Consider the following 27587-nt stretch of genomic DNA (forward strand, 5'->3'; position numbering starts at 1 on the left):
GGAAGAGAAGGAATATGAAAGAGGAGAAGGAAATAGAGCTTCTAAGATTGCATTGTGCATAGGGGAACCAGAGCAGAAGGGAAGATGAGTCTGAAACATCAGAGCTTGATACAACTACCAAGGCACAGTTGGGAATAGGACATACCTGGCAGAGAGCTGTTGGCATGGAGAGCTGGACAAGCCGCTAAGAGACAAACAGAAAAAGCATTTAGGGAAGCAAATTTAACACATCAGGTAACTATGTGTTTCAGGTCTAGAGTTGTTGTTATGAGATGGACTTGGGACAGAGTCTTAGAGATCATATTTCTAGAGTTTAGGAACTATTAACCTCATATCAACCTCATATGTAAGTATAATTATTATCATTACTTTATAGAGGAGAAAAATGAGAATCGGAGGGGTTTAGTGGTTTTCCTATAGTCACACAGAATTTATACCTAGCACTCTCTTAAAGAAAGGTGTTCTTTCCTGTTTCTATATTCTAAAACTAAATGTTAGTTATTTGGGAACTATCCCTATCCCTGATCCTTTCTTCCACACACATGAAAGCTATCAACTTTTAAAACTTTTTCTTAATGAATGAGTCTTTGAAGTCCATTCATCCTGGAGTAGCCAAGATACATTCTTCTGGAAACCAAAAGGAAGCCTTGAGTTAAGATTACAGTGAGACAGAGAAAGTCTACTTTGGTGAAAATGAAAGTCATCTACATGTTTACATTTGAAAAAGGCAGGAAATAGTACCCATGTCTACTTAAAACTTGGTGTCAGGATAGGATTAGAGAGAACAGAATGATAGAAGGAACTTAGACATAATCTAACGAGAAGGGACCTTCAAGATTATCTAGTCCAACCCCCTCACTTTACTGATGAGGAGGGATGCTAACGCTAAGGTCATTCAGATATTAAATTCCTACTCTATACTCCCTTCACATACTTTTATAACTTCCTCTTTATGTGTATATCCAGCCTTTGCTCAAAAATTCTGAGTGATGGTAAGATCACTACCTCATAAGACAGACCAATTAATTATTGGACACATCTAGAATTTAAAACCCATTATTTGATCTGCTGTCAGTCTCAGTCACATGTGTGAATGAGCGGGAGTCAGTCAATTCTCTATCAACATTCTGGGCTTGTGAAAAGTAAGGTCTGTAAAAGCAATTTCAGGTGGGATAGAGTTTCTTTAGGAGGATGAGAGCATCCAGATCCCCTAAATTATATCTCACAGAAATGTTCTGTTCTGCCTATGAGTAAGACTGACCCTATCTATACTACATTGCTTATTAGAAATCTAGCATTTAGAATAAGATAAGCAAAAAAAAGAGTTCCTCTGTTCTTCCTAATCTAGCATATTGTGCTCAGTTCTAGGAACTATTTTATAAGAGGACCACTGACAAATGGGAGAGTGTTTGGAAGAGAGCAACCAAAATGGAGGGAGGGTGGGCTGGATATCACATCTTAAAAATGAGTGGAGCAGTTAGGTAGAGAACCAGGCCTGGAAATGGGGGGACCTGGGTTCAAATCTGACCTTAGACATTTTCTAGCTGTGTTACAAAGGGCAAGTCACTTAACCTCAATTGCCTAGACTGTGCTTAGAATTGATACTAAAAAGGTAAAAGTTTTTTAAAGAACCAACATTATTCTGAGAATGAATCCACAGGTTTTACTAGTCCATTCACAATATCAAAAGGGTACCAGTTCCAAGGCAGAAAGGTAAAGGTTAAAAAGGGGGAAAAAAGAAATGGTTAAGGGAACTAGAAGAATTTATTCTGAAGAGAAGTCTCAAGGGAGACTTGGTCACTACCTCCAAATATGTGAATGACTGGCAAGTGCAAGAGGGATGAGACTTATTCTGCTTGGCTTCAGAGGCTACAGTGAAAGTTATAGGGAAGAGAGATTTGGCTCAGTATAAGGAAGAACTCCTTAACAAGTAAATCTGTGTAACAATGAAGTAGGCTATCTTAGTAAGCAAAAAGTTGGCCATCTCTCAGAATACTCAACCTGAGCCTGAATATCCCACTTGTCAGAGATGCTATTGAGGCAATCTATGTATGTGATGGGAAGGTGGACTAGACTGACGTCTGAGGATTCTTTCAACCCTGAAATTACAGGAGGATATGAGAAAGGGCAAAAAAGGTCAATCAGTTCTACAGCAAGTGATAGCTACACCTTGCTTTTTAATTCTCAAGACATTGAACTTAGCAGAATTGGGGCCAAGGAAGCTATAGATGAAATCTCGGGTGACCCTGAAAAGCCAAGAGTGATTTGTAGATTCTGTTTCTTCAATCACTTTCATAGTCACCAATATAATTCATCCTTGGGGCCTTAAGGTTTCCTCAAGAACTGCGGTCACTATATTCTGAAGCATCTGGTAATTTGGACACAGCAAACCCCCTACTTCTATGGAATGAGGCTTCCAGCTGTCAGTGTCTGACTTCTGGAAAATGTTTTTTAAAAAATAGTACCCATTGACTAGGAAATGACTAAAAAAATCTACAGTATATGAATATAATAGAATATTTTTATACAGTAAGAAGTAGTATATAAGAAATTCAGAGAAACATAGAATATTTGCATGATCTGATGCTGAGTGAAATAAAGAGAACAGAGAGAACAACCTATACAATGATAATATTGGTGAAAAGATGACTTGAAGGAAGCTGGACTGAGTAATAAAAAAAATCAGTGGAAATACTAGAGAACAAATAATAAAATCAACCTATTCATCAGGGGACCGCTAACACTATAATATTATACAAATTTTGAAAGTTATAATTTTAGGGTTTTTTTGGCCTAACTTGTTTTTTTTAATATAAGGACACTTCTATTTGCCTTGGAGTCAGTTAGCTGACTCAGTGGAATTATTAGGTCTGGTGTTAGGAAGAACTGAATTAAAATCTAGCATCAAATACTCATTAGATGTATCTGATGCTGGATTTGGATTCACTAGATGTGTGACTCTGGACAAATCTTTTAACCTCTGTTTTCCTTAATCCAATGGAAAAGAAAGTGGAAAACCACTTCAGTATCTTCACCAAAGTGATGCAGCATATGCAGCATTACACACTCATTGTTCTCCACTTCTGAAAAGAAGGGAAAAGAGGTATACTTTTCTCATCACCTCTTTAGGGCCAAACTTGGTCAATATCATTACATTGATCTTTAAATTTCAGTGGAACGAGTTGAAGTTCATCCAAAAAAGATTATCAAATGGAAGTATAACACTCATTTGAGAACTGGCTCAAAAAAATATCCCAAGAAAGATGAGGATTTATCTCAGTTACAGTTTGACATGGGAAACTACCTACAGACAGTAATATATCCTCTTTTCTCCTCCCTCCAGAGACTCTATTACCTCCCGGATCAAATATGAAATCCTTTGGTTTTTAAATCTTTTCCCAACCTGTCCCCTTTCTACCTTTCTAGTATTCTTCTACCTTACTCTATTCCAAGTATTCTGCAATTGAGTGACACTGGCCTCCTTGCTGTTCCTCCCACAATACATTCAATTTCCTGTTTCTGTGAATTTTCATCAATTGTCCTCCATGCCTGAATTGGTCCCCCATCTTAACCTCTGCCTCCTGATCTTCCTGGATGCCCTCAATTTTCTGTTGAAATTTAAGTTTCTGTAAGATTTTCCTAGTCCCCCTCAATGCTAGCAGTGCATTTCCTCTAAAATTATCTCAAATTTATCCCATCTGTATTTTATTTGTATACATTGTTTCCATGTTGCTTCTTATATTAGATTGTCAGTTCCTTGAAAAAGAGGACTATTTTTGACTTTCTTTGTTAAACTATTGATGAAATTGCTGTTGTTCATTTCCATGTCTGACTTTATGACCCTGTTTAGGGTTTTCTTGGCAAAGATACTGGAGTGGTTTGCCATTTCCTTCCCCAGCTCATTTTACAGATAAGGAAACTGAAGCCACTGGGTTAAGTGACTTGCCCAGGGTTATATAACTAGTAAGTGTCTATGGCCAGTTTTAGACTCAGGGAGAAGAGTCTTTCTAGTTTCCCCTTTTGTTAAAATAGTGATTGACAAATAAGCTATTTAATAAAAGTTTGTTGACTTGAATTGATACTGGGGCACTAGTAAGCACCCTCCCTCCTAGGAACATACCTAATTATCCCTCTTCTCTGGCCATTTCCTAATTGATAAATACCCAGCATTCATTCCTTTTAGTAAAGCTCTCCTGGTTTCCCCTTTAAAATGGAAACACCCTTAAGAGGAAACCCTACTCAGTCAGTCCTATAGGCCTCAGAATGAATGAGATTGTCAAAGTCTTTCCTCTCTTACTGGAAGGGCTTTCAAAGAATTATATATAGTGGTAGCCCAGAGGGAGACAATAAAAGGGCAGAGAATGATTCCACAGGAGGAAATAAAGATTGTTAAAGGCAAATTTAAGCTTGGCGTGGCAGTGAGGACCCTAGGCTCCAAAGATAAGAGATCAGGAGGTCTGCCTCCACCACTTACTAGCTATGTGATCAACAGAAAGTCACTTAATATTTTGAAATCTTGATTTCCTCATCTCTAACATGAGTTTAGCAATTTCTGCCCTGCCTCCTTCCTTGGATTGCTAAGAAGATCAAATGAGACCTGACATTTGATTAGGCTTGGAAAGAAGTTAAAAGTACTGTTTCAGGGCAATGCCAGGATCCATTACAGTACATCAGTCACTGATTGCTATGCCTGGAAATAGGAGTAAGGTTAGTGCACTCACCAGTCCTTCCAATGGCCGACACAACTTTGCTCTCACCAAGACTGTAGACAGCTGAAACCATAACCTTGTACTTGGTCCCAGGGAGCAGGAGAGGAAGTGTCACATGGTTCTCTGGGCCAGGAACTATGATCTACAGGGACCAACAGAAAGAATTTTTGTCATTCAATCAAGGACATGTCTGCTTCCATTCTGTTCATCATTACTAATTGATATATTGCTTTGAAAGTATTCTCTTTCTCCCTTAGATAAAGGACTCCCTAAAGAGAAAGCTATGTTTCCTTCCTCAGATTAGCCCTCCACCCCCTTAGGAAGGACTGTTTCTCCTTCCACAGCCTAGCTCCACCTATCCTAAAGGGCAAGGCAATATTTCCTCTTTTTACTACATCTCTTCTTCATCCCACACCTCTCTTCCCTACCACATACACATTTGACATACTGTGCATTGACCCCAACATAGTGGTGTCATTTTGGTTCTCTTCAAGTACAAAGGACAGCAACTACCACCACTAGATCCCATCTTCTATCCTAGGATTCAGTATACAAAGAATCCTCTCTAAAGTGGATTGGATTGGCCACCTTAATGGTACCTCAGTTGAATGATTCTTCTCCACTTTGGCCCTGGACTTACTGTTTTCTCAGGGCCAGAGCCAGAGGCCAGGGCATAGGTGAGTCTGTAGTGCAGGACATTGTCATTAGGGGATGTCCAGAGGATCCGAAGGCTGCTAGGAGTCTCTGAGGCTAGCACAAGGTTCAAGGGTGGATTCCTGCTCACTGCAGCAGAGAACACATTATCTTGGAAAAGGAAGATGAGGTTGCCTAGAGAGGGCAAGGGCCACTGAGGGACAGGGGCTCAAAGGGACAGTGAGGTATAGAACAACATTGGAAATAGAATAGTTGTTGTGGGAGGGGCATTAGAATGCTGGGGAACCTTGATTTAAGGAAATCTATTAGACAGCCATTTGAACTGCTTATTTCTGCCTCTGTGCCGTTTTGTTCATGAAATTCCTTTCACCTAGAATGCTCTTCTCTTTACTTATTGTTAACCCACAAATGAAGGCTTAACTCAAGTCACCTTTCCATGACTTCTTCCCTGAATACTTTTGCCCATCATGATCACCCCTTCACTTAAGCATATACCATTGTGATATATTCTGATTCAATTAAATCCAGCAAACATTTATTAAACACTTACTGTGTGCAGGAAGAGCATAGTGCTACGGACCTGGAAAACCGCCAAAAATAAAATAATCCCTGCCCTCAAGGACCTTACATATTATTGGGAGACAAAATGAGGAAGACAAAAATGGTATGGGAACTCAACTTATTTCTTTGGTACATTAACTCCTAGATGATAGCATTCTCTTTGTTCAGGTCTGCACTTCCTAGGCAATTTACTTTCTACTTAAGAAAGTTGCCTAGAGCAGAGAGGTTAATTGTCTTTTCCAGAGTCACACATTCAGTACAAGGCCTGAAACTCTGGGCTTCCCAGTTTGAGGACAGCTCTGTATTCATTTCATTATTCTGCCTGATAAAAATATTCATAATCATTTGAAGGGAAAAAAGAGAATATTAACAATTATTGGGGTCAAGAGAGGTTTCCTAAAGATGGCACATGAGCTCAGCATTTAGGATAGTTAAAGATTCCACAGCAAGGTAAGTGGTGCAAGGGATAGAGTGCTGGACCTGGAATCAGGAAGACTTGAGTTCAAATGTAGCCTCAGACACTTACTAGCTGTATGATCATGGGTAAGTCACTTCATCCTATTTGCCTCAGTTTCCTGATCTAGAAAATGAGCTGGAGAAGCAAATTGCAAGTGTCCTTGCCAAGAAAACTCAAAATGGAGTCATTAGAGTCAGGCATGATTAAACAGCAACAAAGGATTCCCAGAAGTGAAGGTGAAAAAGGGATTCTATTCCAAGCACTGAAGTCAGAGATGGAATGGTGAGTTTGGGAAACAGTAGGAAAGGAGCTAAGGTGGTTTGGCTAGAGTACAGAATGAATGAAAAATTTTTAATAAAGCCTATATTGCCTTTATTCATTAATTTCCAATATGTATTCCCTCTCCCACCTCCCATTTTTTCAAAACAAACATCCCCAAGAGGGATCTCACACTTAATCCATACTGTTTGGTGAATGAGTTTATCCAAGACTTTTGATAGGAAGGGGTGGACAGTACTGAGCAATAAATCTGCCTAATTTCAACTCTAATTCTAATTTTAATTCTAATTATGAAAGAGGAGCATGCATTTGCTCCTAGAGACACTGGGGAACCATAGAAGCTTCTTGAGTAGGATAATGTGGTCAAATTTGTACTTTAGGAAGATTACTTCAACAGCTAGGTGGAGAATGGATTGGAGGGGGGGAGAAGTAGCCTAATTAGGGGAGCTACTGTACAAGCAAGAGGTGATGAGATATTGAACTAGGGGGATGGTCAAATGAGTTTTTTGTTCATTTAATTACTCTAATTAGTGGGGAAGGTAGAGAGGTAGTAAGGAGGAGGAGGAGGAGGAGGAGGAGGAGGAGGAGGAGGAGGAGGAGGAGGAGAAGAAGAAGAAGAAGAAGAAGAAGAAGAAGAAAGAAGAAAGAAGAAGAATTTAACTTAAAAGAATATTAATGAAACATTAAAAATAGGAAATAGAGAAGAAACTTCAGAAGCAGACACACATGCAGGATAGTTTTGGAACTATCATATTATATAATTTAAAAGAACTCTCTATATAATCGAGTTTCACAGTGTCATAAATAATACACTTCTTTACTTCTTTGTGGAAGGAAATGTTTATATTTCTCAAATTTACAACAACAAAAAAATTTAAAAGCAAATGAGAACTTGCTCAGTTTGTCTTCAAACCAAGGGATGTTTTTTAAAGTATTAAATCTATCTTAAAATGTAATTAAAAGGGGAATATATGTAAAATAAAGACTGCTGACTTATTAGGGACAAAACTCAAATTCATGACATCCTCTTTCACATTTATCAAAATTAAATGCAATTTAAAGAACAGCCTTGAAGCTCAGTTGTGGAAATAAGAATCAACAATATTTGCAACATTTGATTAGACAAAGTAAGAGGCAGAGAAGAGGCCAGAATGGCAATGAGATTCTGAAACTGGGCACCTGGAAGAGTTTTATTTTAACCCTCGTGTGTGTGTGTGTGTGTGTGTGTGTGTGTGTGTGTGTGTGTGTGTGTGTGTCTTGTTTCCTGAACCAGAATCACAGATTCATAGAATATTAGATCTGGGTGGGATCTGAGAGATGATCACTTTGCAGATAGGGAAATGGAAGTTCAGAAATAACTGAAATCACATGTAAAATTAGTGTCGGAGATAGACCTGGGGGGTCAATCCTAGCCCTGTGACAAACTTTCTGTGTGACCTTTATTAATATAGACTGCAAGTTCCCAGAAGCCAGGGATTATGCCTTTTCTTTCTTTGTACTCTTCTTGGTTCTTAGCACAGGACTTCATATACAGGACAGGTGATTATTGAATGACTACATGAACCTCAGAGAGTCCCCAACAGCAAAGAGGGTTTAATCAGAAGATAGTAAACATCTGGCAGTAGATGTAGACCTCTCCATCCACCCAGGGCAGCCTCTGGAGAGACTCTCCTACCATTATTTCCTGCCTGGCCTTTCCTAACGTGAAGTATCTTAGCCCCTGTAGTTGATAAGGGAATCACAGGAGATACAAGCCATCCAGGCTGGAATCGGGGCTCTGTCTCTCCATACCAGCAGTATTGTCAGGCTCCCAGACATAGGAACCATCCTGATACATCTGTGAGTGCAATTTCTCCTCCCATGACCAAGGGAGAGAAGGGAAAAGGATGGCAAATTACAAATATGCCAGGTGCATTACATAGCCAGTGAAGCCATTAGGCAGAGAATATTAATTAGGAGAACCTTTGGGGATGAAGGTCTTGCACATCAGCTGCCATCTCCAGTGAAAAAGAGCCAGCCTTCAGACAGAGCGGTTCCTCTTATCTTCCTAAGTGCTCTGGGTGAGTAAGCACTTACATGCTCAGAAAAAGCTTCACCTGCTGTTCAGGTTAAGTGGGAAATCTGACCATAGACCAATCATATTCATTAGAAAAAGTCCATGCTATAAATTAAGTGCCCTGGAGTGAATGTGCTCTTTTGGCTTCCCGAGCTGTACAATTAAGGCAGCTGGGAGGTGCAGTGGATAGAGCTCCAGACCTGGAGGCAGGAAGACTCATCTTCCTGTTTTCAAATTCATCCTCAGGTGCTTACTAGCTGTGTAACCCTGGGCAAGTCAATTAACCCTATTTTACCTCAGTTTCCACATCTGTAAAATAAGCTGGAGAAGGCAATGGCAAACACTCCAGTACTTGTGCCAAGAAAACCCCAAATGGGGTCACAAAGAATTGAGCACAACTAAAAAACAGCTGAACAACATCAATAAATGGCACAAAATCCCTTTGAAAAACATTAAACTTTAGAGCTGGCAGTGACTCTTGAGATCATCTAATCCAAACCCTTTGAGAATCTGAAGCCCAGAGAAGGGAAGGGACTTGCCCAAAGTTAAGCATTATGGAGGTGGCAGAACTTTCACCCAAGATGCAATCAAAGCTTTATGATTTGTGTATAGTTTATATGAGTTAGGTCATAATTTTAACCTCAGACTAGCCTTGATAGCCGAGAGCTGATAGATGTCTCAGTGGATTGAGAATCAGGCCTAGAGGAGATGTCCTGGGTTCAAATCTGGCCTAGCTGTGTGATCCTAAACAAGTCACTTAACCCCCATTGCCTAACCTTTATCCCTCTTCTCCTTGGAAAAGTATTGATTCTAAGGCAGAACGTAAGGATTAAAATTTTTTTTTAAAGAAAAAAGGAAATAGTAGAACTTTCTTTTCCAAAAGTCTACTTATGTGGAAAATACCCTTATTTTGCTATCCTCTAAGACAGTGAGGATTAAGGCAGGAGCAGGGAGAGTCATTTAGCATATCCCAAAGTCCAACAGAAATAATTCTTTCATTCAAGAGTGTGCTAGAGCCAGTTCAAATTAGCTCTGAAAGCCTGTTGTTAAATTTTCAGTGTAAGCATTTATACCTCAAAAGTTAGCAAACACTATAAATCAGGATTAAATTTGTTGTTCTGTTGATTGTTAATAATGTAGATTAAGCTTAAAAGTGTATCAGAAAATGCTAGTGCACTAGATCTGGAGTCAGGAGGGTTCAAATCTGTCCTTAAACACTTCCTAGTTGTGTGATCCTAGACAAGTCACTTAACCCCCTTTTCTTAGCCTTCCCCTTGTGTCTTAGATTTGTTATGAGTACAGAAAGTAAGATGGTTTATTTAAAAATTTATCAAAAGTACTTTTTTCAGAGGGATTATTGTTAAATATTTACCACTATACCTTGGTTGTATTACTAAATTTTCACCAAAAGAGATTCTCCTAGAATATTATCCATGTCCCTACTCTCTTACTACTGGTGATCATTAATAGAGTGTGTAATGTAATAGTGAATATCACACCATGGTGATTTATGGAGAGTATATTCTGGAGTATATGGATAAATATTTAACAACCAGATTTCTGGAAAAAAATGCACTCATGATACACTTTTAAGCTTAGTTCACATTATTAACATTTCACCCATCATTTTCTTGAGTCTGGACAATTGACAAAGCAAAATTAAACCTTGACTTGTAGCATTTGCCAATTTTGAAGGTATAAGTAAATGCTCATGCTAAAAATTTAACAAATGGCTCTCATGCCTTAGGAGCTGGCCCCACCATAGCCAACATTTGATTATATTTTGTATACAAGTATGTACATATCATAGACCTGGAATGGTGTTTCTAGTCTTATTTGGGCAATCTCCCCTCAGTCATCAGAGGGGAATTTATCACTTACTTGGAGTATATTGGAGGGACACTGTGTCACTACGGGCCCCATCTCTGTAATAGGCTAAGATGGAGATCTCATATTCTGCATGCTTCCCTAGACCAGGCAAAGTGGCAGTGCCTAGGTTCCCTGGGACAGAAATCTGTATTGAGAGAGAAAAAGAGAAAATGAGGGATGGATATCAACATTCTCCCAAGTCCTGAGATTGACATTTAGTCTATGCAGATTTGTAGAAGAGATTCATCCAATTAAGAGATGTTAGTTCTCTGGGTTCCTGATTTTTAGGGCTGAATTCCTCCTGTGCAAGGCACATGTGTGCTGGGAGAACTTGCTATATTTGGTCTAGAGAAAGATGGTGACTCTGTTGACCCTTTCTCTGGGGAAGGAGAATCAGTGCTCTAAAGCCAGACCCTCCACCCTAGGGCTTGACCTTCAGGGAAGGGTGTGGGCAGTTCCTGAGAGTCCCCTACCCCCATCAGTGGGTCCTCTTGGCACAAGATGGTGGGGGTGGACTTTTTGTTTCTCCTTTGTAAGACAGAGATCTCTCAGGCTCTACTTATAATGCTCCCCACCAGGACCCCACAGCTTATACTAGTACCTCATAAGCCTTTCCTTCACCCAAGGGTGTCCATTTGATCTGATAGACCACCACACCAGAGGCTGCAGCAGCAGCCCACTCCAGCCTGACATCATCCCCTGGCAATTCAGTTACCTTCAAGTGGCTTGGGGCTGGGACTTTTCCTAACAGGCAAAAAAAAAAAAGAAGAAGAAGAAGAAGAAGACCTTTAACCTTGAATTTTGAAATCTCAATCCCTACGAGTCCTGTGCCATCTTTGTTGTTTCCAGCTGCCTGTGAGTAGGTGCGGAGCAGATGGCTGGAGAGCTCAGCGGCACCCTGACATCTGGCCCCAACTCATACTACGGATCTCAAATGACTGCAGCCTCAGATCCAGGGACTGGCAGAAATCTTTGTAATTCACTGATTTCATGAATCATTATTAGATTCCTGGGATAATAGGAACACGTGGTAGGCAGAGTAGGAGTCAATAGGCTTCTGTCTCTGTAGGGGTTAAATAGATCTGTGAGACTCCAACTTTCTGTCTACCTCCTTCATGCCATCACTTTCCTCTGTCTTCCCCTAAATTTTAGAAGACTTCAAACAGATTGGGATAAAAACTCACATATTTTCCTAAGAATTACCCTTGTTTTTCTATAATCTTGCTCCATAGACTTAATATTGAGTTTCTGCCATTTTGCATTTTAATTTAATTCAGTAAATATTTATTAAGGATCTCTGAATCTAGATCCATGCGATCCTCATAAAGGATGTCCTTTACCAAGGTCCAGAAGAGAACATATAATAATAGCTTACATTTATATAGGAGTTTAAGAGTAAGCTTTCATTATTTCCATTTTAAAGACTAGGAAACTAAGGCTCAGAGAGATTAAATGACTTACCTACAATCGCACAGCTGTTTAATGTCAGATAAATCCAGTTTGCCTGATTCCAAGTTCAATGTTCCTTTCCTTGTGCTATGCTGCCTGTCTATGGGGAAGTATTAGGGAGCTCTTTCATCTTTTGGCTTTTAGAGAGTTCTTACCCCCTCACCACAGTTTTCTGTTCACTCACGTGTGGTCACTCGTCCAGTGAGTGTGGAAGAATCCCCATCTTTGTAGACTGATGTGACACTGACAATATATGAGGTGGAGGAGGAGAGTGGGGCCAGGTTGACAGAGGAGGCATTCCTGGAGACATCTATCTGCAAGGTAAGGGTAAACTCTAGGCTTCTACAGCAGTTGGGGCAAGAGTGTCACTCCTACCCTGAGAGAGAATGGGGCATCCACCTTGCCTGAGGACCATGCAGTTTATTTCCCTTCCCAAAGTTAGTCAGGCCATTTCCAGGAGTTCAGGCCTCTGGATACTAAGGTTCATCTACATCCATCCTTCAATAAAGAACCCACAAAACATGGCTTGTCATGTCTGTACAACTTTGGAGATGAATTATTCCTATTTGTAAAAACCTGACAGGATAGAGTCTATAGTTATAATACGTTTCTATTACCCATTAGGGCATTTTATTTTGTAGGTAACTGAAGCCCACATCTATATTTAATCCTTTCAATTGTTCTTGCACATCTGGTGACACCCCTTGTCCCCTCTCTCAGTGGCTAGGCAGAGGCCATAACTAGTTAGGGTGCACATGGACCTATATTGGCCAAGATTACAAGTTAGTCAAGCAGGGGTGGTGATTCCTGATTGTTTATAGACTTGGCATGGATTGTAAAATTCTCCAATAGGATTAACAAATAAAACCAAAAGTTAAAATGGAGCCATGGCAAAGGCAGTCCTAGGGATGGAGCAGATAGTTGAAGTGGATGGTAGTCACATGAAGGTGTCTTCCTGAGAAGATAGTCCACAGGGACTGAACCCCAGACCTGCTTGAAAGAACCTCAACATTAGGTAGCACTCATAAGCTTAGGTGCTATCTGGACATTTAGGTTGTTTTCTTTCATGCACTTCGATCACATGTAACCGCATGGTGACACTTCTGAATTTATTCCTTGTAAATACTGGAAATAGCACATTTGATCTCCTTTAAGAGTATGTCACAGAGGGAAGAAGGGAATGAGGGGTGGATGCTTTGAATGATAGGCATCTCAAAATGATTGAGAAAAGAACTGGAAATGAGGGATCTTAGAATGAGTAAGTCAGTCACATTTCTAGGACATATGGTCTAAAAAAATTTCCCAGCTACTAAGGTAACCACCAGCCAACATCTACAATCTTCCCTCCCTCTACTCGGTTTCCTGTTACTTTCCTTCCCATTTTCCTACCCCTGGTTTCTCATTCCACCATCTCAAGGTGACCTAATAAATTGTCATTCTATGTCATTTGCCTGGATTTTTAAAAAGCATTCCTTATTCCAGAAGAGTAGAGAGTTGAGAAAAGAAATCCAAGGTGGCTTGCAAGTTGTACTCTGGGACTCTCAGGGATATGCCCTACCAAGGCTGAGGTCATATTGTCCTGTCAGACACTCACCTCCCCAGCTTGGTTCCCTTCCAGTGAGACATAGGACACATGGTACATGCGAACTCCCCTCAATGATGCCTCCCAGTGAACTCGAACAGAGCTGTGGCTGACCTCAGAGAAGCTCAGGTGTTTGGGGAGATCCAAAGACACTACAAATTCAACATCATGCACTTAGGAACTATGAGGTTTTGGATTCTCATATATTTCTTTGAATGTGCCTTATAAATTAACATACTAGTAGATTGTGGGGATTATTTGACCAAGGAGGAGACAAATCTGGAAAGGAAATATCTTGTTCTGATCCCTCCCTGCTCCCCTATGAAAGACTCCTTGATAGCTCTTCTTCTGTAAGAGGAAGGCTTATTAGAAGATGGAAAAATATATAGATAAGTGCCCAAAGTTTGGAGGAGACTGGAGCCAAAAGGAGAAATAAAAAAGGGAGAAATGAGGTTTATGAAAGAATCATCATGGTGTCACTTACAGGTCTTGGCTTGGATGCTCTGGGGCTCACTGATTTCTTCCCCAAAGAGGGCATATACAGCAATGCTATACTCTGTACCAGGAGCCAGACCTTCCAGCAGAACCTCAGGATCCCTCACTAGAACCTGGAGCACAAGAGCCCAATGTGGTATTGTGGTAGAGGGTTTGGTCAAGCCAAGCATTCATCACCCTCAACCCAGGACTCTCCCCATCCCCACTACCATCTTTCCCATCATTTGCTAATAACTTGCTGTGGGACTTAGGTCAAGCAACTCTCATTCTGGACTTCATTTCCTCATCTATAAAATGAGGGGGTCAGAATAGTCCTAGTCTTGATAAAAAGAAGATATTTTAAGTCTAAATCTTCTCTTTCCTTCTCTTTCCACCATCATTCTCACCATATCCTTCAGCAGATTGTTTAATCTGGACCACTCTGAAATAATTGCTGGTTGGATTAGCCTCAGGAACCTAGCAAGCAATTCAAGTGGGGATTCCTAGAGGATAACCTTGCACATACCTCTCTCCCACCTTCCTCTTCTTCATCTGCCTCCTGCTCTCTAAGGGAAGCTGATGAAGTACAATGAACCAGGTACTTAGTAGCTTTATTTGAGGGCTTCCAGGTCAAGTGGATACTATTGTGGTCCACGCTGAAAATGGTCAATGAGCTTGGAGGAGACAGTGGTACTGTCCAAGGAGAGCACAGAGTCAGAGAGGGAGGCCAGACAGATAGGTCCCACTTTAAGAAAACTCAAAATGGAAATCAAGCTTACAAAAGGGATGAGTGGGGTTGAAGGGTTGGGAAATAGTGGTGAGCATTATTTGCATGACAATCATAGCTTAAATTTCTATAGTTTTCAAAGCCTTACAAAACCTTTTCCAAATAACCTTTCTATGTGGGAAACAAGACAAGTATTCTCCCCATTTTAGAATGAAAAAACTGAGGCTAAATCATGTGACTTTTCCATAGCCACAGTTAGCTAGCATCACAGCCAGCATCTGAACCCAAGTCTCCTGACTCCAACTTCAATGCTTTTGACACCACTCCATGATATCTTCTATGTGTATGAAGTGAGGTCCAACCTCCATTAATAATGTTTTAAGTGAGGAAGCTGAAACTTAGCAAGATGCCATGTTTAATCCAGGGTCACCGTGAAAGTCAGCTCCCCCCACTCTCCAGGCCTAGACCCTTCCCCCTGAAAAATATCCTCTGTGTACGGTTTCTAGAATAGAGCTGGATCCCCTCACAAGATCTGGCATTATAACCAAAGCCAGGAGAAGAAGCTACAAGCTTCTTAAGAGTCAAAGGTCCCTGGATCCACTTCATTTAAAACCAAAGGTAAGACCTAGCCACAGAGTTACTCCTGACCTACATGTAGTCACAATGTCCCGGAGCCCCTCTCCAACACCATCCTTATAGATAGGAAACACCGTGACCAAGTATTCTGTGTTGGAGGTCAAATTCAGCAGCTGGGCAGATGAGGTAGCCCCTTCCACTGTGACCTGGAAGAGAGAGAGGTGGGACAGAACAACCTTGACACTGTGAAGCTGGAGAGGGTTTCCCATATACCCAGCAGGGTATAATTGAAAATCAGTGGCCTGGGTCCCTTGGGTTCCAGCCCCAGCTCTGCCTCCTACTCATTGGCCTTGGGGAAGTTGTCTAACATCTCTGGGCCACAACTTATTCATTTACTAAATGAGGAGTTGGAACGAGATTGATCTCTAAACACTCTTCCAGTTCTACTGCTCTGCAATTTTTTTTTAGTCCATTTTATACATTTCAATTAATCAGAACACAAAACTCATGAGAATCCAACTCATGGTAAGCTGCTTAGCTGCTTAAGATTCAGATTCAGAAGACAAGATTCACAGCTATGGAGCCAGTCTAGGGCCAGTCAAATGAAACCCAAATTTGGGGACTTTAGGACTAGAATTAGCTATACCAAATGAATGGAAGCAAAAAAGCAAATAAACTAGGCATTCTTATCCAGGCATTTGATTATCGTGGTTCCTGGTTTCTCCTCTTAATCACCATCTCCTTTGCCCCAAAACTAGGGGGACAAAAAAAAAAAAGCAAAATGTGAATTTGACCATTCTGCCACTAGTGAATGGTGAGTTTTTTCAACTATTTTCAGGGTTTGGTCATTCATATTCTCTTGGCTCCTCTTACCTCCCTGGGTGTGCCACCTCTGGAGGGATGGTATATGATCCTGTACTTCCTGGCAGGCTCCAGAGGAGGGGTCCAGGCCAGGCGGAATCCTGAGGCTGTCACTTCTGATACAATCAAGTTCGTGGGGCTTGGATGGGGCCATCTATTAGCCGGGACGCCTGTAGGTGAGAGTAAGGGAGGAGAAGCAGACAGACTAACTCCCTTCAATGTATTCCTACACATTATGGGGGGGGGGGGGGGGAGGAAATAGAGCTCCAGAGTATTTCTCCATTAGCAATTCCTTCAGCTCCCTCTGGAGGTCATTTCTAGAAATGGGAGCTGAGAAGGGAGGGGAAAAGGAGAGAAAAAGAGGTTTCCTTCATCACCCATTGAAGCAATCTGTCTGTCTAGTGGATACTACATCTCCACAGGCTGGGGGCAGGGTCACTGCTTGGACAAGGGGGCAGAGATGTGGACAAATGAATCCCTTCACCTGGGTCCCTGCTTTGACTTCTCTCTTGGATCTTCCAACAGAGGAGCCTGATGAGCCTGCTTGTCAGGTTGCCAAGGAGAGGGAAATCCAGGACATTGTGAACTGTGACATCCAGGGGAAGGGATGCCAGGTGTGTCAGCTCAGACTCATCGGCATTCTTCACTCCTGTGCAAAAAATCAGATCTTGGAGTGCAGATGTTGGGTGTGCTCCTTCCATACGACTTTCTCATTTCCCCCAAATTTTCTTTTCCCAAGTTATCTCTCCTCCCCTGTGTACCTCTCTGATAACCCTCCTTATACATGAATTTTATAGCAATCTGGAAAGATGTGACACAAACAACTGAACAACAAATCGTTTCTTTTTTTTCTTTGTAAATTTTTACCTTCTGTCTTATTATCAATTACAAGATAGAAGAAGAGCACTAAAGGCTGGTTAAGTGACTTAGCCAAGGTCACACATAGGAAGTTAGCTCTTTGAGAGTAGGGCCATGCTTTGACTTTCTGTGCATCCCCAGTGTTTAGCAGAAATTTGGGTCTTACTTCAGTTAATTATTTTTTAAAATATCCCAGTGAAAGCAGATGATTTTTCACTTGTTTGTTTGGATTTTGGTTTTATATGATTATTCACTTACAAGAATGAACAATATAGAAATATGTTTTGCTTGATAATACATGTATAACAGATAGAATCACTTGCCAGATCCAGGAGATGGGCAGGGCAGGGAGGAAGGGAGAAAATTTGTTGAATGATATAAATTTGGAAAACTCATGTAGAAATTTATTACATGTAATTGGTAAAAGGATAAATAAAGAAAAATAAAAAATAAAAACAGCTTTTGAATTAAAAAAGTAAAATAAACATCTCAGTGAAGTACTCAAGAATTAACTAGCACATAATAAGTGCTCAATAATTGCTTATAGACTGATTCATCGACTAACCTTATCCCACAGTCACAGAATATTCAAGCTAAGAGGCGGCTCAGAAAAATTGAGTCCAACTGTCTCATTTGACAACTGAGGAAACTGAGGTTCCAAAATGTAAAGAGCCTTTATTCAAAGTCACATGGCAAATTAGCAAAACTATGACTAAAAACCAGGTGTTTTGGCTTCAGTGCTAATACCCTTTCTACTCTGCCATACTTTTGTTGTTTAGTTGTTTTAGCCATGATTGATTCTTCATGACCCCATTTGGAATTTCATTGGCAAAGATATTGAAGTGGTTTGCCATTTCTTTTTCCAGCTCGTGGTTTGCCATTTCTTTTTCCAGCTCATTTTATAGAAGAAACCATTAAGAAAACAGGATGAAAAATACAGCTATTGTGTATCTGAGGCCAGATTTGAACCCCCAAGAGGAGTTCTTCCTGACTCCAAGCCTAGCACTCTAAGCACCGCACCATCTAGCTGCCCCTTTATCATATTTGCTTCCCCTTTGCTTAAAACTGAGCTCCATGGAGTTTACTCAGATAATTATCATTATTAACAAAAATAATAATAATGGCTAGTATTTACATAGTCCCTATTATGTGCTAATTGTGTTAAGTACTGCCCAAATATTACCTCATTTGATCCTCACCACAAAATGGGAAGGTAGGTGCTCTTATCCCCATTTCACAGTTGAGGAAACCAAGGCAAGTAGAGGTTAAGTGACCTGCCCCAGGTCACATGTCTAGTAAGTATCCAGGTTAAGTGACCTGCCCCAGGTCACATGTCTAGTAAGTATCCGGAGACCTTGGGTCTTCCTGACTAGGCCTAGAACTTATCATCCACTGAGCCACCTAGCGAAGCTACCTCAAGCTAAGTGCCTGACCCTCTATCAGCGCCACCTCTATCTTTCTTCAATAGCCAGAGAAAAGGGTACAACATCAGTACTGTTCATCAGAGGGACAGGGTTGCCAGCAGAAGAGTGGTGGAAACTCATTGCTTACTAGGTGGAGCCCCATATCTTCTTGTACCTGCCCCAAACCTGAGATAACTGAAGATCATGGATAGAGATCTGGAGGTATCTCAAAGGGCATCTAGTACAATATCCAGCCCTCATTTTATGAGTGAAACCGAGTGCCAATAGAGATAAGTGACTTTCCATCACATAGTAGGTGACTCTCCCTCTATCAAATTTAAGTATCAAAAATAGGGTTTTAACCTACATCCTCTGACCTACACACTGGCTAACAGCTCTTTACATTGTACCACTGGGCAGGAAGGGAATCTCCAGAGGTTGCCTTGGCCATCTCCTGCTCAAAGACCAAGCCTAAAACTCCATTCTTGTGGTCTCCAGGCCAGAGCACCTTATAGCACCCCTTGCTCTCCAAAAACTTACACATTCTCTGGTTTTGCTTCTGGGGAGAGAAAGGAGGAAAATCCATTCCCAATCAACATATATGCATGTTTGTGAAAAAAAGAAAGATGCTCACAGAGGGCAAAAGACAGAGAGAGACAGACAGAGATAAATAGAGCTACAGAAATAGACTCTACAATAAAGACAGTGAAACATGGACAGAGCCAAATGTTCTTTTAAAAATAACATTCCCTCATTCCTTACTCCTTGGAGGCTCCAGCTACTCCCCCACACCCACGTCATACTAATAGGATGTCACACCAAGAGGCCAAATGGTGCCACAACTGATAACTATAATCACCTTCATTTGATTTACACTGTGTACAGAGACGCCTGGGGAGAGGTTGCTGCGTCTCTGTTTGTCTTATTAAGATAATTGCTGATCAGTGTCTTCTCAAAACAACACTCAGATCAGTCTGGAAGCAGGAATGCCAAGCATGGTCAGGGCACCACTGATAAATGCATGCCCTGGGCCCAGGCAACCTTAAAAAAAGGTAAGGAAGGTAGGCACCCCCTCAGGGTATGATTTCAGACAAGAAACTCCCCTTTCCCCATCTTTCTTTGTATTCCTAGCACCTGACATAGTTCCTAGCCCATAGGCAAGTGCTTATTGACCTAACATGCTTATTGACCAACTGACTGACTAACTGTTGGATTAATTGACTGATTGATGGACTTTGTTCCACACAGTTACAGTATTTTCAAGCTGGAAGGCAGCTCAGAGAAAATCAAGTCTTCTCCTCCATCTGCTAGCCACTGGGGCAGATCCCTGTCATGTGATAACCAGAGAAAAGACTTACGATGTAGATACCCCTTAGGTAAGGAGCACAATGACTGTCATTCATGCATCAGCGAAGAGTTTGATGACAGAGACTTTCCTGGGATCAAATCTTGATGATATCAACGTGCGAGAGCTAGGGAGACTGCACTCCTGAATGGAGCAGAGGGTATTAGGAGTTGGGATAGAGAGGAGGGGCTGAGGAAAGCCTTCACCCACTTCCCAATGTTGATGCCAGTTGGCCAGACTTCTAAAACAACCCAGGAATTTGGGTTTTAAGTGAAAAATAAAGAACATTAATACTCAGAATTTCATATTCCCTAAAGATAGAGAAGTGATCACAAAATTTCAGAGGTCTTTATCCAACCTATTTATACTCTGTTCTCACAATGTGACTGGCGGAAAATGTCTCCAAAAAGGAGGATCAAGTGCAGGTTCTAAGGAGTATCTTACCAATGGCAAAGATGTCTATGCCCACATCTTTCAGAACCTGAGCAGCAAGTCGGGCATCATCCTGGGACTTGCCATCAGTCAGAAGAATGACTACTTTAACTGCCTCAGAACGAGACCCAGCTTCAAGCTTCAGATTCTGCTCCAGTACGTGAGTCAGTGCAAGACCTTTAAGGAGGAAAGTGCAAAGTCACAAACCAATATAAATGCCACTTCTTCCATGAAGTCAACCTTGAATGTTCCTACCCACAAAAACAAACAAACAAACAAAAAAACAACTCTTCCTTCTCTGAATTCCTAGAATCCTTAGAATCAAAATTTCAATGTTTTGCTCTTAGGATTACAAGACAATAGAGCTGGAAGGGAGACTTTCCCATTTTACAGGGGAGGAAACAGAGGCTTAGAGAAATTAAAATGTCTTGCCTACAGTCAGCCAGTACATACTGTTCTGATAGGTTTATCTCACCTCTCCAACTTGACTTTGTGTGCCCTGTGGTAAGAGATTATGACTCCTCTTTACTTTCCCAGACTCAGAGTTTACATACAAAAAAAAATGTTTGCCAAAGGGCTGAAACAGAGAACACCCCTGTGTTTGGAAAGAAGATTTTAACTGTGCTCTCCTCCTAGATACTTTCCCTTTCCTCAGCTGCCCAGACACTGTTTCCTGGTTCTCCCCCACATGTCTGAATGATCCCCCTTGAAGTCCTTTGCTGACTCAGAATCCATCTTCTAAGGGTTCCCTAAGCCTGATAGTCTTCTGAGACTCTGGTATCATCTCTTTTATCTCATTCTCAGCTACTTCCTTGGATTGAATTATCCTTTTTATTCAGATAACTTTCAAATCTGTATATTCACTTCTAATTGCTCACCATAATCCTCAGTTTGCATCACTGATGAGTAAAAAAACAAACTCTTTGTCTTTCCCCTAAACCTATCTCTATTTCAGTTACCCTAGCTTGAAACCATGGCGTCCTCTTTGGCTTTTCCCTCTCCCTCCATATCTAATCAAGTTGCCAAGTCTAGTCAATTCTCCCCACACAGTATCTTTCATATAAGACCTCTCCTCCCCACTTACATAATCTGTACTCTAGCACAGGCCCTTATCATCTCCTGCCTGGACTTCTATAATAGTCTTCTTTTTTTTAACCCTTACCTTCCATCTTAGAATCAATATTGAATATTGGTTCCAAGGCAGAAGAGCAGTATGGGTTAGGCAATGTGGGGTTAAGTTACTTTCCCAGGGTTACACAGCTAGGAAGTGTCTGAGGTCAGATTTGAACCCAGAATGCCTGTGTCTAGGCTTGACTCTCAATTCACTGGGCCACTTAGCTCCCCCTGAAATAGTCTTCTAATTGACTTCCCTGTCTCTCATCTTTCCCCTTGCCAAGCCATCCTTTACACAGTTATACCAAACTCATCTTCCTAAGGCACTGCTTTTATGATGACCCTTCTCAACTTGATAAATACAGAATCATAAACAACAACAGCAACAGTATCAACAACAAAAGCGATCTTTTCCTCTTGCCTCTAGGATAACACACAAACTTCTCACCCTGGCATGTAAGGCTCCAGCTGACTTTTTCAGCTTTACCTCATATATACTGGTTTCTAAGCCTAGAATGCATTTTCTTCTTATCTTTGCCTGTTAAAAGTATTCTTTTCCAACTCCATTTAAAATCACCCTAGACAATACAAAATACTTAGGAATCTATCTGCAGAGACAAACACAGGGACTATAGGAACACAACTACAAAACACTCTCCACGCAATTAAAACTAGATCTAAACAATTGGAAAAACATTGATTGCTCATGGGTTGGATGAACTAACATAATAAAAATGACAATCCTACCCAAATTAATTTACTTATTTATTGCCATACACATTGAACTACCAAAAGATTTTTTACTGAATTAGAAAAAAACCATAACAAAGTTCATTTGGAAGAACAAAGGATCAAGGATATCCAGGGAAATTATGGGAAAAAAAAGCAAAGGAAGGTGGCCTTGCAATCCCAGATCTCAAACTATACTCTAAAGCAGTGGTCATCAAAACAATATGGTACTGGCTAAAAGACAGAAGGGAGGATCAGTGGAATTGACTTGGAGTAAGTGACCTCAGCAAGACTGTCTATGATAAGCCCAAAGATCCCACCTTTGGCAACCAAAATCTACTATTTGATAAAAACTGCTGGGAAAATTGGAAGACAGTATGGGAGAGATTGGGTTTGGATCAACATCTCACATCCTACACCACGATAAACTCAGAATGGGTGAATGACCTGAATATAAAGAAGGAAACTATAAGCAAATTAGGTGAATACAGAACAGTATACATGCCAGATCTTTGGGAAAGGAAAGATTTTAAGACTAAGCAAGAATTAGAAAAAATCACAAAATGTAAAATAAATAATTTTGATTACATTAAATTAAAAAGGTTTTATACAAACAAAACCAATGCAACCAAAATTAGAATGGAAGCAACAAACTGGGAAAAAATCTTCATAACAAAAACCTCTGACAAAGGTCTAATTACTCAAATTTATAAAGAATTAAATCAATTGTACAAAAAAATCAAGCCATTCTCCAATTGATAAATGGGCAAGGGACATGAATAGGCAATTTTCAGTTAAAGAAATCAAGACTATTAATACGCACATGAAAAAGTGTTCTAAATCTCTTATAATCAGAGAGATGCAAATCAAAACAACTCTGTGATATCACATCACACCTAGTAGATTGGCTAGCATGACAGCAAAGGAAAGTAATGAATGTTGGAGGGGATGTGGCAAAGCTGGGACATTAATGCACTGCTGGTGGAGCTGTGAATTGATCCAACCATTCTGGAGGGCAATTTGTAACTATGCCCAAAGGGCACTAAAAGACTGTCTGCCCTTTGATCCAGCCATAACACTGCTGGGATTGTACCCCAAAGAGATAATAAGGAAAAAGACTTGTACAAGAATATTCATAGCTGCACTCTTTGTGGTGGCAAAAAAATGGAAAATGAGAGGATGTCCTTCAATTGGGGAATGGCTGAACAAACTATGGTATCTGTTGGTGATGGAATACTATTGTGCTAAAAGAAATAAGAAACTGGAGGAATTCCATGTGAACTGGAATGACCTCCAGGAATTGATGCGGAGTGAGAGGAGCAGAACCAGGAGAACATTATACACAGAGACTGACACACTGTGGTACAATTGGATGTAATGGACTTCTCTATTATTGGCAATGCAGTGATTCTGAACAACTCGGAAGGGATCTATGAGAAAGAACACTATCCACATTCAGAGGAAAAACTGTGGGTGCAGAAACACGGAAGAAAAACAACTGATTATACAGGTCAAGGGGGATGTAATTGGGGATGTAGACTCTAAATGATCATCCTAGTGCAAACATCAACAACATGGAAATAGGTTTTGATCAAGGACACATGTAAAACCCAGTGGAATTGCGCATCGCTACGGGAAGGGGTGGGGGAGGGGAGATAGGGAAAGAAATATGATTCTTGTAACCAAGGAATAATGTTTTAAATTGACTAAATAAAAATTTTTAAAAGTATTCTCTTCCCTCAAATCCCAGCTTAAGTTTAACTTTCTCCAAGAATTGTCCTGGTCCCTCCACCTAAAAGTGATCCTTCCTTTCTCAAATCTTACTAGAGCACTTTGGTCCAATGGCATTCTACCTCATATCCTATATTTTTGTGTGCACATCATATAGTCTTTTCCCCTACATTAAACCATAAACCCTTTGATAGCAGAACCTGGGTCATTTTCCTTCCTTACTACCCCAGGGTCTAGCAAAAGAGCTTGCAAGTAGTAAGTATTTAATGCATGCTTGTTGAATTGAATTGAAGTCACACCTGTGTCCTGAAACTTTTTTTTCAGTTTTGAGAACCCCTTAGTAGATGCTCCAGGGAAAGAATAGTAGAAAAGTTGTGGTTCCTGTCATAAATGGGCAAACAGAATAGACCAGTTGTAGGCCAACACATCTGGCTCACCCTCAGTGCACACATGCCCCTGTTTGGACAGTTCAGTCTAGTAGAGGAGATAAGGGCATACACATACACACAGCTTAAACAACTTTTGGATATATGCAAAATAATGGGTGATTGAACACATAGATGTGTCATACTCTAAACAAACAACCTTGTCCAACAGGTAAAAATGAATGCTCCATGTCTAGGTTAAGGTGCATTTAGGAAATTATATTTAATAGGATGAAAGGAAGAAGAAGGGGAAAGAAATAGCCCTCATTGTAATAAAGAAATGTTGCTAAGGTACCTGTAAAGGTGTTACCACCCTTGTAACGGAGATTTCGAATAGCCTCTAGAATTTCTTCCTTGGTGCTAAATGAATTCAGATTCCATTCAGTCCGGGGGTCTCCACTATATTGGGACAAACCTGGGAAAAAGAGGAGGGGATCAGATGTGGGCAAATGAGGACTGCATAATGACAAGGGAGAGGTGCTTCTCAAAACAATTGCTTCCTCTTGGGGCTTCTTTCTTCCCTAAGTAGTTTCCCTTGCCATTGAACAACTTCATTAATGGGCTAATATTTTCTTGATCCTGGATATCTCTTGGAGGTCTCTCCTGTAGCAAATCTACTGAGTTCCCTCCCAATTGGAACATCCTATTGGAACATAATGTCGATGAATTGATCATATCTCCAATTTGGTATCCAAGATTTCTGGAAATTTTCTACGTCCTTTGGTTCAGAGATGGGCCCAGAACTTATAAACATGAAGTCAAAAGGGTTTTCCCAAAGAGTGGGGATTTTTAACCCTTTTTATGTCATGGATCCCTTTGGTAGTCTGGTAAAGCCTATGGAGATCCTCAAAGAAAAATATTTTCAAATGTTTAAAGCAAAATACAGAGAATTAAAAAGGAAACCAATTATTTAAAAACAATTATCACAATATGAATTTAATAAAAATAGTTCACATGTATCACATTAAGAATATCATAAATAGAGGCAGGAAATAGCATTTTGTCTTCATAAATACTCCTGGATGTTCTATGAGGAAGAATATGAAACCCCCAGCAGTTTGCCATGTGATCCACCAGACTAATGTAGAAAGCAATGCATGATACCAGATCTTGAACTGTACTATAAAGCAATGATCATCAAAACAATCTGGTACTGGCAAAGAGATAGAAGGGCGGATCAAGGGAATAGACAAGGGTTAAATGACCTCAGCAATCTAGTATTTGATAAACCTAAAGATTCCAGCTTTGGGGATAAGAACTCACTATTTGACAAAAACTACTGGGAAAATTGGAAAAGAGTATGGAAAAAAAGTGTAGATCAATATCTCACACCCTATACCAAGATAAGTTCAAAATAGGTATATTACTTAAATATAAAGAGTGATATAAGTAAATTAGGTAAACGTAGAATAGTATACCTGTCAGATCTGTAGAGAAGGGAAGAATTTAAGGCAAAACAAGAGATAGAGAACATTACAAGATGTAAAATGAATAATTTTGATTGTATTAAGTTTAAAAGGTTTTGTACAAACAAAACCAATGTAACCAAGTTTAGAAGGGAAACAACAAACTGGGTGGGGGGGGGTTATAACAAATTTCTCTGGTAAAGGTCTTATTTCTCAAATATATAAAGAATTAAGTCAAACATATAAGAATCCAAGTTGTTCCCTAATTGATAAATGGTCAAAGGATATGGATAGGCAGTTTTCAGATAAAGAAATCAAAGCTATCAATAATCATATGAAAAAATGTTCTAAATCTCTCTTGATTAGAGAAATGCAAATTAAAACAACTCTGAGATAACACCTTACACCTTATCAGATTGGCCAATATGACAGTAAAGGAAAGGATAAACATGGGAAGGGATGTGGCAAAATTGGGACATTAATGCATTGTTGATGGAGTTGTGAACTGATCCAACCATTTTGGAGGTTAATTTGGAATTATGTCCAAAGGACTTTAAAAGGATGCATACCCTTTGATCCAGTAATATCACTACTGGGTCTGTATCTGAAAGTAATTTTAAAAATGTGAAATGATCTGTTTGCACAAAAAATATAGTTGCTCTTTTTGTTGTGGCAGAGAATTGGAAACTAAAGGGATGTCCCTCAATTGGAGAATTGGAGAATAAATTGTGGTGTATGATGATGATGGAATACTATTGTGCTATATAAGGAATGATGAACAAGATGATTTCAGAAAGATTTGGAAAGGCCTATGTGAACTGAGTGAAATAAACAGAACCAGGAGAACATTGTACACAGTAACTGAAATATTGTGGAATGATCAAATGTGGTAGATTTAGCTACTAATGGTGATAAAATGCTATCCACTTCCAGAGAAAGAACTGTTGGAGTAGGAATGCAGATGAAAACATATGATTTATTTTTTGTTTATTTGGATATTTTTTGGATTTTGGTTCTATAATATTATTTGCTTATAAAAGTGAATAACATGAAAATATGTTTTGTATGATAATACATGTATAACCTAGACTGAATTGCTTGTCAGCTCCAAGAAGGGAAGTGGAAAGTGGGAGAAGAAAATATGGATCATATGATTTGGAAAACTGATATGGAAATCTGTTATTAAAATAAAAAAATTTAATAAAGAAAAAAGAAAGCAATGCACCCTCTGCTTCCTCTTGCTAATGAAGAAATTGCAAGCGTTCCCTGGGAAAAACTAAAGAGGAAGGGTGCTACTGGTTGAAGTATCCACATTTGATATTACTCCAAAGTATTAAGCTGTCACCTCCATTTATTCATCATTTCTGGGGACTTCTTTTTATTTTTAATTTCAAAACCTAGAGGAATCCATCCTGCATTGAATGCACTAACCCTAGATTTTTACTGTTGGAGAAACACAACCACTGTCACCAAGGACATGCTAAGGGCCAACAAGAGAACAACCTTGTACCTACCAATTCGGACTTTATCCTGGGCAATGTGAAAAGGAGAGATGACATTAGCTAGGAATTCTCTGATGAGCCTGAAGTTACTTCGGCCAATGCTCCAGGATCCATCCACCAGGAATACTATGTCCACAGGAATGGAGGTGTCACAATAGAACTGGGGACCTTGGAAGATGGAGGCAGAGACAGCTAAGGCAGAACTAGATAGATCAAAGAAGTCTTTATCTAGAGTTAAGAGATTTTACAGATTATCTACTCCAACCTTTGCATTTTACCAGTGAGAATACTAAAGGCCTGCCAAGATAAATGACTTGTCCAAGGTCACACAAGTAGAGAGCAGCAGAGCTGAGACAAACTCACCAAGTCCTTTTCTCAAATCTAGCTCT

At 40.1% G+C, this 27587-nt stretch overlaps 1 protein-coding gene across 4 annotated transcripts in view; it reads right to left on the reverse strand.

The window, feature by feature from the left end:
• Positions 1-27587, reverse strand: part of COL20A1 (collagen type XX alpha 1 chain) — a 127450-nt gene that overhangs the window by 34626 nt on the left and 65237 nt on the right. For all 4 annotated transcript variants that reach the window (XR_008915410.1, XM_056812840.1, XM_056812838.1 and 1 more), the window contains 15 exons: positions 27211-27366; positions 24586-24705; positions 20305-20469; positions 16739-16903; positions 16267-16424; positions 15470-15599; positions 14617-14783; positions 14101-14224; positions 13629-13768; positions 12219-12348; positions 11187-11329; positions 10598-10730; positions 5350-5492; positions 4722-4851; positions 146-184 (listed from right to left, as the gene is read on the reverse strand). Coding sequence is in view for 3 of the 4 variants with exons in the window: in XM_056812840.1 (XP_056668818.1) it covers positions 146-184; positions 4722-4851; positions 5350-5492; positions 10598-10730; positions 11187-11329; positions 12219-12348; positions 13629-13768; positions 14101-14224; positions 14617-14783; positions 15470-15599; positions 16267-16424; positions 16739-16903; positions 20305-20469; positions 24586-24705; positions 27211-27366 (2043 nt within the window). In the remaining variant the exon portion in view is untranslated. The remainder of the gene's footprint in view (positions 1-145; positions 185-4721; positions 4852-5349; positions 5493-10597; positions 10731-11186; positions 11330-12218; positions 12349-13628; positions 13769-14100; positions 14225-14616; positions 14784-15469; positions 15600-16266; positions 16425-16738; positions 16904-20304; positions 20470-24585; positions 24706-27210; positions 27367-27587) is intronic.

Source organism: Monodelphis domestica, chromosome 1 (assembly GCF_027887165.1).
Source record: "Monodelphis domestica isolate mMonDom1 chromosome 1, mMonDom1.pri, whole genome shotgun sequence".
In the NCBI taxonomy this organism is placed as follows: domain Eukaryota; kingdom Metazoa; phylum Chordata; class Mammalia; order Didelphimorphia; family Didelphidae; genus Monodelphis; species Monodelphis domestica.